General features: G+C 33.4%; 1 protein-coding gene across 3 annotated transcripts; it reads left to right on the top strand.

Annotated features, from left to right (window-relative positions):
- The first annotated feature begins 255 nt into the window (after window positions 1-255).
- On the top strand, window positions 256-8571 carry LOC127105935 (peptidyl-prolyl cis-trans isomerase FKBP43). Of its 3 annotated transcripts, none has more exons than XM_051043154.1 (13): window positions 256-437; window positions 522-595; window positions 1179-1411; window positions 1959-2092; window positions 2202-2550; window positions 2681-2905; window positions 3920-4108; window positions 4709-4927; window positions 7311-7572; window positions 7688-7775; window positions 7859-7900; window positions 7983-8031; window positions 8117-8571. In XM_051043154.1, exons 1-13 carry the CDS (start codon window positions 425-427, stop codon window positions 8196-8198), a joined length of 1959 nt encoding a protein of 652 aa, XP_050899111.1. In that variant the 5' UTR covers window positions 256-424; the 3' UTR covers window positions 8199-8571. The 3 variants fall into 3 exon arrangements, with proteins under 3 accessions (XP_050899111.1, XP_050899110.1, XP_050899109.1); XM_051043153.1 differs by having other exon boundaries at window positions 2678-2905; window positions 4712-4927; XM_051043152.1 differs by having other exon boundaries at window positions 2678-2905.
- The last annotated feature ends 4930 nt before the right edge of the window (window positions 8572-13501 follow it).

Below are 13501 nucleotides of genomic sequence, written 5' to 3'. Positions count from 1 at the left end.
GAGTCAACATTAAGCCCAAGAAATTGGATGACTATGTCACTAGTTTAAAAAAACAAGTGACTCACTTCTGGAAGGAATAATCACAATGACCTCAACAATTTTAAATCATACAATACCTTTATAACAATCAACAATTTTATAAAATTATTATATTTAATTATTTAATCATTATTTTTCTTAATCTATTCTTAAAAGACTCTGAGAGGGAGGGAGTAATAAGTAATAGTATCGTTTTCAAACGTCCAATCCCGTTGTGCACTGGTGGTGAAACAATGAAAATGTAAAAAAGGAAAATAAAATAAAACAAATATATATTCAACATTTTACGAGGGCGCCAATCTTCATCTCCGGGTTTAGGGTTTTACGAACCAACCATTTTGCACAGTATACCTACCAAGGCGCAAAATATCTCTCTCCAAAACCCATGGCATTTTGGGGTAACTCACTTTTTCTTCTCTCATTTCGATTCCGATCAAATCCCTAAAACCTAACAAATTTTCATTCTCTGATTCTGATTGCAGGAGTTGAAATCAAACCTGGAAAGCCTTTTACTCACCAATACGATGCTTCCAGAGGACGCCTCCACATTTCAATGGTAACTACCTTCTACGCTTAATCTTTCATTGCATGTTTCAATTTATGATCGATCATCCAATTTCGTGTTATGAATCCGATTTGCTCTACGCTTAATCTTTCATTGCGTGTTTCAATTTACGATTTGATCATCCAATTTCGTGTTATGAATCCAATTTGCATTAATTTCATGTTTGGAATACCTTGAATTTGATGTAATCAGGTGACATTGTGATTCTGTTGAAGTTACAAAGTGTAGTTTCTGCTGAACTTACCGTCAATTTAAATATGTATCCAATATGTTATTCTGACAAGATTAGGTACCTGTAAGTGCTTATCAAAATAAGCGCTTATGAATAAGCTCTATTTTTATAACAAGAGATAAAATAAATCTAAACTGTTTTTATATATATTATGATTTGTTTTCATTAGCTATCTTGAAGAATTTATAAAAAGAAGTTCAAAAAAATTTATGAAAAATGTCATAAGCTGTTTTGATGAAGTCTCCCAAACAGGGTCACAACTTATGGCGGTAGATAAGTTCAAATAAGTTCATCCAAATAGGTCCTAGATTGTTAATAGTAGTTATAAACTTTCATTTTCAGGCCACTTTGGGACTTGGCACTGCAATTACGAAAAGCACACTGCAATGTAATGTGGGAAACAAAAGCCCTGTTTTTCTTTGCGCTCTTTATCCTGGAAAAACCGAGTCGTTGCAGTTGAATTTGGAGTTTGAAGAAGATGGTAATGTTGTTCTCTCCGTCATTGGCCCTCGGAGTATTCATCTCTGCGGTTATTATCTTGCACGTGGAAACTATGCCAATACTATGGATGAATCGTATCCTTATGTTTTCGACTATTTCTTTTTCTTGCATTTTATTTTTTTGTTATTTTGGTTTATTTATTGGTTAGCATGCATTTTTAACACATTGAAATTATTTTGGAGTATGGGAACCTGATGGCATTTGATTGAAGTAAAGTTGGGATTACCTTGTAATTTATGAGTTTTTTCAATTGTTTTAACTTAGACAAGTATTTGGTTCTGAACTTAGGAAAAATGCGAGTTTATATGTGCTTATGAAGAAGGTAATCGAAGGAGCTTTTGAAAATATAGAGATTGGTGCATGATTTGATTTTAATTTTAATTTATGCATGGATGTCTCATAGTCATTGGAAGATTATTTTGATTTTTATATTTCTGCAAGTGTTTGTTAAGAAGTTTATCCAAACTAGTTCTAACAAGTTCACACAAAGTTGTTTGATGGTTGAGCCCAAATCTTTACTCGGATTATGTGTCTATCAAAAGATGAAATACAACCGTATATCCATTTGTCCTTTTTCTTTGTGGGTTTCTTTTTCTTGATTTCCTTCACTACAATGAAAAGGGAATCATATGGAGAAGATATAGCTGATACTGAAACAGAGAGATCCGATCACAGTGATGAAGACGACTACGATGATAGTTTTATTGATGATGGTGGTGATACAGGTTTCCCAAAATCTCCTATTTCCAATGAAGGCACGTTCAAATGTTTATGTTAATCCCTCAACATGTAAATCTTGAGTTTTCCCTCATTTCAATCTCTTGACTATGTATCATTTGTTTGTTTCAATTGTGATGACTGCAGAGGAAGCTTCTTCTGATAGCGGTCGAAAAGTTAAAAAAGGAAGCCGAAGAAGGCTGAGGAAGAAGTACCAGTTGGTAGAGTCAGACGACGATGACTGTCGTGAAGAAAAGAAAATTGTCAACGACAACATGCATGTTGAATCTCAGGAAGTTGATGTCGAAGATAGTCTACCAATTTCATCTATTTGCAAGAATAAAGCCTCTGGAAGGGTCTTGGATCAAGAAATGGATGATAATGTTGATAAAGAAACAGTTGATGCTGGCAACAAAGATGGTCAAGAACCTGAGGATAATACTATTCAAACAACGTTGAAAACTGACAATGTTGTTGTGGACAGTCAGACTCATAGGTATCTCTTCTCAATTCAATATCATTGATTGAATACATGCTTGCTTTTATCAGCTTTAGGTCTTCCTTTTTATAGTTAAATTTCTAATTGTTCTTGGCCGTGTTCATAAATTATGTTTGTAATGAAGCAGGGAAGCTGAACCTTCAGATCAATTGGTAGATCCCTGCCCTGTTCTGGATGTTGGGGATATTAAAAAGTCAAAAAAGAAAAAGAAGGAAAAGGAAAAAGAAACAAAGAGTTCTGGTAATGGCCATTCCACCGAATTAGGCAGTGCTGTGCAAGATGAGGCAAAAATAAACATGACTCAGGATCTTCTGGCAGGAAATCAACAGAACCAGCAGCAAGCTGATGATAAGTGAGTGTTCATGCCTCAAGTTCCTATTATATTATAGAAGCTGTTATTGCTCAGTTATATTTGTTTTTCACAGGATAAGATATTAGATTATTTGAAAAGTTAGACCAAATTATTATATTTATACACACGAAGGCCATAGAATATTGAAGTAATGAACTTACAATTTAGGGTTCTTCATTACGGCAGAAATATTCAGAGTGCTTGATCTAAAAATGGGGCAGGTTTCTATTAATATCACCTTTGTTAAAATTCATCAGAAATGTTAATGGTGGTGTTTCTCTTTGTTTATAAAGTTAAACAACAATGTATGGATCTGTTTCAAATGACTCGTGTATAGTGGCAACCACGGGTTGATTTACATCTTTTGGCTGTTGGCAATGCCTCCTCAGGTTAAAGAGAAAATGAGAAAAGTCACTGATGAGATGGTGGCATGTTTGGCTTATCGTGGTGGCTTCTTTCCTACTTTGATGGGCTTTGCTTTGTTTTATATTTTAAAAATACCTGTGGATCTTTTTACAATAGGAATGATCATATATCATTCATAAACGAATAATGCTAGCAACACTTACTCTAACACCCTCTATTCAATGAGATACAAAATTGAAAATGGTGTATTGAAGTCCTTCACTCCTATACAAAGAATTTCTAAGTCTGACCCTTCCCAGTACTCTGCCATAGGAGTTTTCTAGGTTGACTTTATTTTATTTTTTAATAGTGTTGCTACTTTAGAGATAATCATAAAAAAACTGTATTTGATGCAAATAATAACGCCCCCACTTTATTTGTTGCAGGTCTTAAAACTTCTCATGTATATATTAAATATTAAATAATATATTTTTATTACCTAATAGCTTAACACACCTTGGCAAAGTATTTTGCTCATTGTTTCCGCATCTGCTTTCAAAGGCAGTGTTCCTAAAACGAGAACTGACAATGCCTTTACAAACTTCATTAAGTTAATTGCAAAGATATCTGATTAAATTGTTGATCATCTATGTTGTTGATATGGGGCAGGAAAGTTGAAACCACGGATAGAATACTACCTTCCTCACAGGTTGGTCAAGGACAGGATGAAAAACCAAAGAGAAAAAGGAAGGAACGGTCCAAGGATGAGACACTTCTTACTGCTGGCGGCGCTTGTATTAGCAATGTTATTAACCCGCCTCAGGGAAATGAACACAATAGTCAGGACACGGTTAATGGGTGAGTTTTATTTACCAACTTTTATTTATATAATCAGGTAATACGGTAATACTATAATAACTCAACAATGTTTCATTTGATATGGAGATGAAGTTGTTGAAATACTCTTCATGCCCTGGACATATGCAACAGAACTCACAAAATCAGCTGTATAATGTATTGATGATGCAACAGACACCTAGACTTTCCTTCCTAGTATAAGTTATTAACAGATGATAGGCCATGCATATTTCAATTTCACTGGAAATATATTGGTCAAAACAATGACCTGGTATTGCCTATATTGTGGTAATATGCATGGCCTAGTAGTAGTATGTTTTTTTTTTGGCTACATAAAATTTGTCATTTCACAATTGAATATCAGATGAAATTCCTCAAGTGCTAAGAGAAGTAAAGCTTAGGAAGAAATCACTTTCCTTACAATAAAGTTCTTTATTTAATCTACATAAAGATGTCATGTTCAGAACTATCCATTCTCCAAAATTTTATATTGATTCACTGTCATTTTCACTATGATTTGTCATTAAAATTGTGTTACATCCTGTCAGAAAAGAGAAAAAAAAACAAATTTTTGTTATCTGATATCCTTCAGCAAATTAGCAGGGATGTTAAGATTTCAGACATTGTTGCATTACCTTCCACTGAAATGGATTCTCAAAAGAAAACAAAGAAGAGAAAGAAAGAGCATTTAAACAAAGCTTCACAGCCTGAAGGTGACAATGGAAATGGTGAAGCCAACAAAGAGAGAGTAGAGTCCGATAGTCTGATTGATAAGTTTTCTGAAAGGAAAGAGCAACATCCAAAGCTTACAGTTGAAAAGTAAGTGCCATTATGCTTTTGATATGAGATAATTCCGAAACACTACACTAGCACATGCTTCATCACTGAAATTGAATTGGCTGCGAGATAAACTTTTTAAGTAGCGGAAACATGGTAAAGTAGGGAACATTGAACAGGTTTAAACATTTCTACACTAATCTGGCTAATGAAATAGATGCAAACCTGAATTGGTTCAAGCATTTTTGCTTTCTAAAATAGTTACAGTTTGATAGTAATTCTTATTCCTTGAAGTAAACAGAAGCTAACGAATAAAATCCATATACCAAGTTTTTTTTAATTAAGAAGTAAATCTTAAACTTGTTAACATCAAAAGATAAATCATTCAACTCTAAGTCTCTCTTAGTGTTTTAGCCTATAATTTTCCCTATCCTAACTTGTGCAACCATAATACATTGTAATATTTTCATGTTTGCAACATTGGGTTTACTTTCTTGTTGGCTCTTTATTGCCTAACATTCAGTCCCATGTGGCACTATAGTTCTTATGTCTACGGTAAAATATTTCTTTAAGCTTGGGTTATAATTTTCCACGGCAGATCTTACTTGGAGTATTCTTTTGTTCCGTCCACCTTGCTTGGATCAGATGGTGTACTAAAATAACCCTTTATCTCCCTATTGGTTTGAATGAGGGAACTAGAGTACTTAAAATGTGAAACTTGTGGTCTTAGGTGGCCTTCAACTCTCACTTCTAAGTTAGCATCTACGTGTCTTTTGCTAATCTTGCATTTTATTTAATTTGCTTACTGTACTTAGTTGGAAGCCTGCTTTCATGGTTTTTCTCCATATCTTTAGTTTTCTATCTATTTCTTTTCGTTGTTCTCCAATCAATATTATTTACCATCCCCAAAAAACAAACAAGAGACAGTCTCTTATAGGAAATCTTTTTTTTTATATATCATTTGCTTTGCTCGTAACCTTATAGGAAATATTTTTACACCACCCACCTTGTGTTCCCACATTAATATCAATTGCTCAAAGGTAAACAAGAAGAGCTTCCTGCAAAACCTACGCAGGCATTTGATAGCGCACTCTGTTTGGGCAAGTATTAGATAGAAGATATGGTGAGTGCTGATAATTATTATCATTAGTGTCGTGCATTGCTTCTGGGGTAAGTAGTAGATAGGGAATATGGATGAATACTGGTAATCATTAATCATTATTAACATTGTCTGTGCCTCTGCAGAATAACTCCCTGCAGAAACAGTTATACAAGTGACGTGATATGTCAACTGCTGCAAATAATCAATCCTCTAGGAATTAGAGGGCATAGTCTCCCAAACCTAAACAAACATAAAAAACAGAGTGATCTTTGTATCTCCATCCTTATTCAATTTAAAGACATAAACACATGATAACATAAGTTGGGCCTAATAATTTGGGCCCACATCTAACATAAACATTAGTTGGAGGCCTACTAATAGCATTCTATCACATGCTTTTTTCAAATAAATGAAAACTGTTTAGTCTTTTTGCTTCATTTGATATCTCTCCATTGTCTTAGTAAGTTATATATAGCTTCTCTGATTGATCTCTGGCAATAAACTGAATCAATTTATTGTGATGGGGATCTTTTGCCTTTTTCTTCTCTTAATTCGTCTTTTACAAAGTTTGTGATTTATGAGTTTTATGCTTCTATAGTTTGTGTAGTTTTGTATTTCAATTTTGTTCTTAAAGAGGAGTGCTGACAACACACTCTCTAACATATTTTTTTTACCACTATGTTACTAGTTGAAACTTAAATGGGACCCACTAAATCATTTAGGCCCACGTAAATTTAGTGGCCCCTATTTGAATTTCAACCAATGACATAGGGTGAAAAAAGTGTCATAGAGAGTGTGTTGCTTGCAGCATAATTCTCTTAAAGATAAGATAGGAATAAAATGACTTCTCCGTCATTCCTTTGGTATGCTCTTAGACCTTACAACAATGTGAGCCATCTTGTGCCTTTTTATTCCAGCCCTTTCCTTACCTCAATAGGTATATCATTTAGTCCAACTATCTTACTGTTCCCATTTGCAACTTCATGTTCTCCTTGATATATGTTTCATGTCCCAATGTGTTTACTTTTTTTGGGAACAAAAGTAGTGGGAGTTGATGTATCATAATAATCATCTTTGAGCTTATTGATGATTTCCTAACCAATTTTTAGAAATCATGTGAACTAATTGTTGGGTAAGGGTAATAATTGGCAAGAAATAGTTAATGTTACCTTGATTTTTGGAAACAACTGAAAAGTAGCAACAAAAATTCTAAAATAATGATGATAAAAAGGAGACTCTACACATTTAATATCCTCCTCTCTTGGTCCCTATCATACTACAACTTATACTTTGCAATATTATTGGTTAATATTTTTTGTGTAGCAATGTTGACCTCGATGGAAATCATCAATCTGAAGACAAGAAAGTTAAGAAAAAGAAGAAGAAAAGTAAAAGCCAGGGCATTGAAGTTGTAAATTCTGACGTGCCTGCATCCGTTGAGCCAAGTACTGAGATGGTGAAAGAGGATGGAAATCACATGGAGGATGCAGAACCTTCCCAAGTTAGAACATTGTCAGATGGACTAGTTATTCAAGAGCTAGAGACTGGGAAAACAAAGGGGAAAATTGCTGCATTAGGGAAAAAGGTATTTCTAGACAATTCAAAATATTTTAGTGATTAGTAGTGACTGCCTCAATCAAGACAGACATTAATTGCTGATTTGATTTGATTATATTTAAATAAATGGCCTTTGGTTACAGATCAGCATCAATTACACTGGCAAGTTGAAGGAAAATGGAGTGGTGGTTGAGTCAAATGCTGGCGAAGCTCCTTTCAAATTTCGCCTTGGTAACATATCACTCTATTTACCAGCACCTTTCATTATTACCTGGATATGACTTGTGTTCTCACACTTGCATCGCATTTTTCAGGTAAAGGAGAAGTGATTAAGGGTTGGGATATTGGCCTTGAAGGTAGTCATTTAAACATTTTGTCCTTGTTATTTTCTCTAATTTAGTTTTTTTTAATTAAAATCCAAATATAATCTTTTCTCAGGCATGCAAGTTGGAGAAAAGAGAAGACTTATGATTCCACCATCATTGTCGTATGTTGGATGCATATAATTATCTTTATTCGATTTTCTTTTTTGGAATCCCTATAAATTTCTCTATAACATGTGCTTGTTTCAGGTCTAAGAAAGATGGAGACAGTGGCAGCATACCACCAAATTCATGGTTGGTTTATGACTTCGAACTAGTTAAAGTTCACTGATTATTCCTTCCAACTGACCCGTTGATGGTCATGTTTGAGTGAATATGGGAAATATGAGTCAGGAGGCAGTTTAGCTGGGCAATCAAAAACCGGATTCAGCTGTATGATAACAGTTTTTTGTTGAATCTCTTGTAGTTTTGCCCCGGCTATAGGGAAGAGTTGGTTTACACTTGCAACCAAGTCCAAAGTTTTGCTTCTTTCAGTTACTATCTACAGACCAAAAACCATTTGAGTTGAGGGTGAAAGTAATTATGGTATTTAGACATATACATTTGGTTGCTTTCCTTTTTGTTCTAAAACAGAAAAATTTATGGACACTTTCCCTTTCCGTGTCTCAACATATAAGGCTGAATTGAGTTACATTTGATCACAATCATCCACAGTTTTATGGTGAGCAATCACTAATTACATTTATCCATAATAAGTAAAACTCATCTTGCTCCCAGGCACACACTTTCAAATGATATTTAGTTCAAAATGTTCAAAATGTAGCAGTCTTGTTCAAAATGTTTTTAGCTCTTTGCATCTGATTGCCTCAGCTTCAAATGATATTTAGTTATCAAGCACTTATGTAAACCTGCAAAGCACATGTTTTTGGTTACAACGTGAACAATATTTAGTCATGCATATTGGACTAAAGGATAATTTCTGAGGCATTAAATTCTTTATGGGCCAATGTTTTAAGAGGAAGATGGTTGCCTAATTAAGTGAGTTATCAGAAACAGATGGGGTTTTTACGTGATGTGATAGTTGTTTTGAATTAATAAGGATTCTAACTTACCAATTTGTAAGTATTTATATCAAAGGATTCTAAATTACAAATATTTAAGTATTTATATCAACTAAGGTTGCTCTATATGGGTTTAATGGAAACATAAAGAATGAAGAAGAAAGAGAAGAGAGAGAGAAATGTATCTATTTATACATTAGTTAATTTCACCAGTTAGGAATTGAGTATATATCAATAGTTAGTTACATCCGTTAGGAATTGAGTATATAAATTAGTTATGATGCTTAAAGGTCGGAGGTCTATAAATTAGTTATGACGCTTATAGGAAAATCTATTAGACCTAATTATATTTATGTTATATATTATATTTATTTCTGTTAAGAGTCACACATCGGATAATATATGGCATAAACATGTGTTTATAAGTGGGGGCAATCTTCACTCTACCAACCGATTTTGTAGGGTTGAGTTAAACTAAACCATATTTCTTAACATGGTATTAGAGCCTTGTTTAAGATCCGGTAGGCCACCTACTATGGTTTCTGCTATCGGACCATCCATCATTTATTTCCATGCTCCAGTTGTCTAGTCCTGAGCGTGATGGGGTGTGTTAAGAGTTCCACATTGGATAATATATGACATGAACATGTGTTTATAAGTGGGGGCAATCCTCACTCTACTAACCGGTTTTGTAGGGTTGAGTTAGGCTCAACCACATCTCTTAACAATTTGTTTATACATAATAATTAATCTTTTATTCTTTCAAAATTTTAATACAAAAATTTGTTTTTATTTTCATTTAAAATCTTTTATTTTATTTTCATTCAACTATTTAGATTTTCAATACGATTTTAAAAAGGATGTATAGGTTCTAAAAAACTTTTTTAGCCTAAAAAAATATTGGACATACAAACTCTACAAATAGACTTTTAAATAGGTTAATAAGTCAAGTAGGTTTTTAAAAAGATTGGACCATGCTCAAAATAAAGTCTTTGATAGGTAATAGGACAAATTTAGGCCTTAATTTTTTTTTTTAAATTAAGCTTGATCTATTTAAGTAAAATTTGGCTCAACTCGAGTTATTCTTACTCCTAATTGTGCTGACTGAACATAATTAATTGCAAAACTAAATTAGAGCTTAGACTATGGTTACCTAATATATTCCCTTCAAAGGAAAAGTCATCTTTGTGCAAGAGATGACTTGTCTTGAACTTGCAATTTGTCCTCGAGTTAGAGAAACCTGAGAGGAGACAATGATTTAGTGAGAGCATATGCATATTGATTAGTGGCATGAATGTGCTGAACAATGAGGCTCTTGTTGGGCACATTCTCTCTTAGAAAAAATATGTAAAGCGCCATATGTTTGGTCTTGACATGCAAAATAGGGTTGTGTGAGAGAGTGTAATTGTGCTTAAGTTGTCCATAAACGAGAATAAGTATGGTGGAAAAGAGATTAAATCTACAAAAAATTTGATGTTGTACTTGCCTAACTTTAATACCCAACCTCAGTGTTAGACCTTGTCACCAATGTTTGCTTCTTTGACCACCAAGAGATGAAGTTATGGCTCAAGAAATGCAAGATTCCGAGGTAGACTTTTTGTCATCGGGGTAAGCACCCCAATCAACATCAGTAAATGCTTTGATTTAGAGAGAAAGTTGAGTATAGGCCGATTAAAGAGACCATGACAGGGAGAGATCACTTGAGGTACCTCAGAAGCCGTTTCATTGTAGTCTAATGACTTTTTAAGAGCAACCATAAAAATTGACAAGCCTATTTTACTACATAGCTAATTTTTGGCTCAATAATGGTATCATATTGAAGAGAACTCACATTTGACCTGTATAAGGTATGATCCCTTAGATAGTCAAGTCCACGCTTGGATAGTTTGAATTTGGACACCATACAGGTGGGTATGCCCTTTGAATATAACAAGTTGGCTTTGGATAAAACATATTTGATATATTTGTTTTGAGACGAAAAATAAATCCATTCTTTTGATGAGCAACTTCAGTTCTCAAGAAATATTCAAAAGCACTAAGTTGTTAAGTGCAAATTGAGATTTCAACTTGTTAATGAGATGTTGAATATGAGCAAGAGAGTTTCCAGTAACAATTATATATATATATATATATATATATATATATATATATATATATATATATATATATATATATATATATATATATATATATATATATATATATATATATATATATATATATATATATATATATATATATATATATATATATATATATATATATATATATATATATATATATATATATATATATATATATATATATATATATATATATATATATATATATATATATATATATATATATATATATATATATATATATATATATATATATATACTATCATTAGTATAATGTAGGTAGGAGTGACAAGAGAGAATATAGAAGGGTCACATATATTATTGATGTTAAATATGAATATTATGTGATAATAAATATATAAGCATTAATCTCTTTAAATAGAGTATTTTGATATAATGAGCCTTACTAAAGACCCAAACATGAATTATTAATAATACTAAAAATAGAAATAATAAAATTAACAATTTACAACACTCCACTCAAGTTGGTGAATGTATATCCATCATTCCTAGCTTGGACACAATTTTTTCAAAATTATTATTGTTCAACCCTTTCGTTAGAAGACCTATAAGGTTACCTTGGAAGGACACATATGTTAGAATTTGGAACCACAATGTTGGTAAGAATGGAGTAATTGAGTGTGGAGAGGGAGGGAGTGTGAGAGAGAGAATTAGAGAAATTACTTAAGGGTGAAAATAATGTTCTATATTTCATTCATTGATACCTCCAAGATAATATATGCAATTACAGTTGATTGTGATACAAGAAACAACTAACTAAAATAACAGAAAAACTTGTTTGTCTGTAACCAGTTATGCAAAATCTATAAACTCACTAGTAACCGGTTACTGCGAATGTGTAACAGGATACACTAGCAAACATAACTTTCATATTTTAGCTTCTTGTCATTTCCAACACATCTGTAACCGGTTACAACCCCGTAGTAACCAGTTACATCACTTGAATTATTGGTTTTCTCTCAACACACCACCTTAATTCAAGTGCTACAAGTCTTCCATGCCCATGTTCTTCTTCAATCTCTTGAACACTTCAATGGTGAATCCTTTGACCAGCAAATCGACCACTTGGTCTTCACTTTTACAATATTTCAATCTCAACCTTCCTTCACTAACAAGTTCCCTTAAGTAGTGAAACATTATCTCAATGTGCTTGCTTCACCCATGTGCAATTGGGATCTTAGTAAGATTTATAGCGAAAATGTTATCAATCATGAGCATTGCAGCGTCACCCTCTTCGCTGGCACACACACAACAAAGCGACAATGTACTCAGTCTCACAAGAAGAGAGTTTTACTACTGATTCCTTCTTCAAACACCATGAGATTTATGTTTCACCAGACATAAAGATGTATCCAGCTGTAGACTTTATATTATTTTTAGGTGGTGCACCACTTGGGATTGGTAAAATCAAGCAAATTGCATTTTGTGCCTGTGTCCATTGCGAGAAATATAATTTTGCAACCAATAAATCCTTTCACGTATCTTAGAATCCTCTCGACTGCTTCCAAGTGAGACAATTTCGGTCTCTCCATGAATCTACTCACAATACCGACACTAAACGCCAAATTCGGTTGCGTATTGCACACATAAGATAAGGATCCAATCAACCTCTTATACTGAGTTGGATTAATTTCTTGATCATCCTCATTCTTCTACAATTGTAGCCTTGGTTCCGAAGGAGTAATGGCAACATTATAATGTTCCATTTCAAATATCTTCAAAATCTCAAGCACATACCTTCTTTAGTTCATGAGCATACCCTTTTTGGACTTGTGGAACTCAATACCAAGGAAGTATGTCATGAGACCAAGGTCGGTCATCTCAAACTCTTTCATAATCTTACACTTGAACTTATAAATTCACTCATCGTCACTGCCCGTAATCAACAAATTGTCTATGTATAGACAAAGGATTATCACCCTTTTACTTGTATCCTTCTTCACATACGCATCATGTTTGGATACACACTTCTTGAAGCCAATATCCTTAAATAAACCATCTATCCTCTTGGAGCTTGTTTCAAACCGTACAATGCTTTCTTCAACTTGTAAAACTTGGACTATTGGTTTCTCACAATAAAACCAAGGGGTTGTCCTATATAAACTTTCTCTTCAAGCAGTCCGTTCAAAAATGCAGATTTAACATCCATTTGGTAGATGTACCAATTTTTGTTATTTGCAATACCAATAACTAGTCTAATGGTTTAAATTCTAGTTACCAATGCAAATACCTCTTCAGAGTCCATGTCTTATCTTTGTAAGAATCTCTTTGCAACTAACCGAGTCTTATGCTTGATTATTTCACCCTTGGGATTTGCTTTCACTTTGTACAACCATCTTATACCAATTGGCTTCTTTCCTTCCAATAGATCAACCAACTCCCAAGTCTCATTCTTCTCAATAGATTCTAGCTCCTCCTTCATATCACAA

The sequence above is a fragment of the Lathyrus oleraceus genome, chromosome 7 (assembly GCF_024323335.1).
Source record: "Lathyrus oleraceus cultivar Zhongwan6 chromosome 7, CAAS_Psat_ZW6_1.0, whole genome shotgun sequence".
NCBI classification, from domain to species: domain Eukaryota; kingdom Viridiplantae; phylum Streptophyta; class Magnoliopsida; order Fabales; family Fabaceae; genus Lathyrus; species Lathyrus oleraceus.
This window is presented reverse-complemented; position numbering and strand designations above follow the sequence as displayed.

Excerpts from the sequence above, each read along its gene's own strand:
- LOC127105935 (XM_051043152.1), top strand. Across the intron at positions 596-1,178 it reads GACGCCTCCACATTTCAATG|GCCACTTTGGGACTTGGCAC; the intron begins GTAACTACCTTC and ends TTTCATTTTCAG. Across the intron at positions 4,928-7,310 it reads CCAAAGCTTACAGTTGAAAA|CAATGTTGACCTCGATGGAA; the intron begins GTAAGTGCCATT and ends TTTTTTGTGTAG.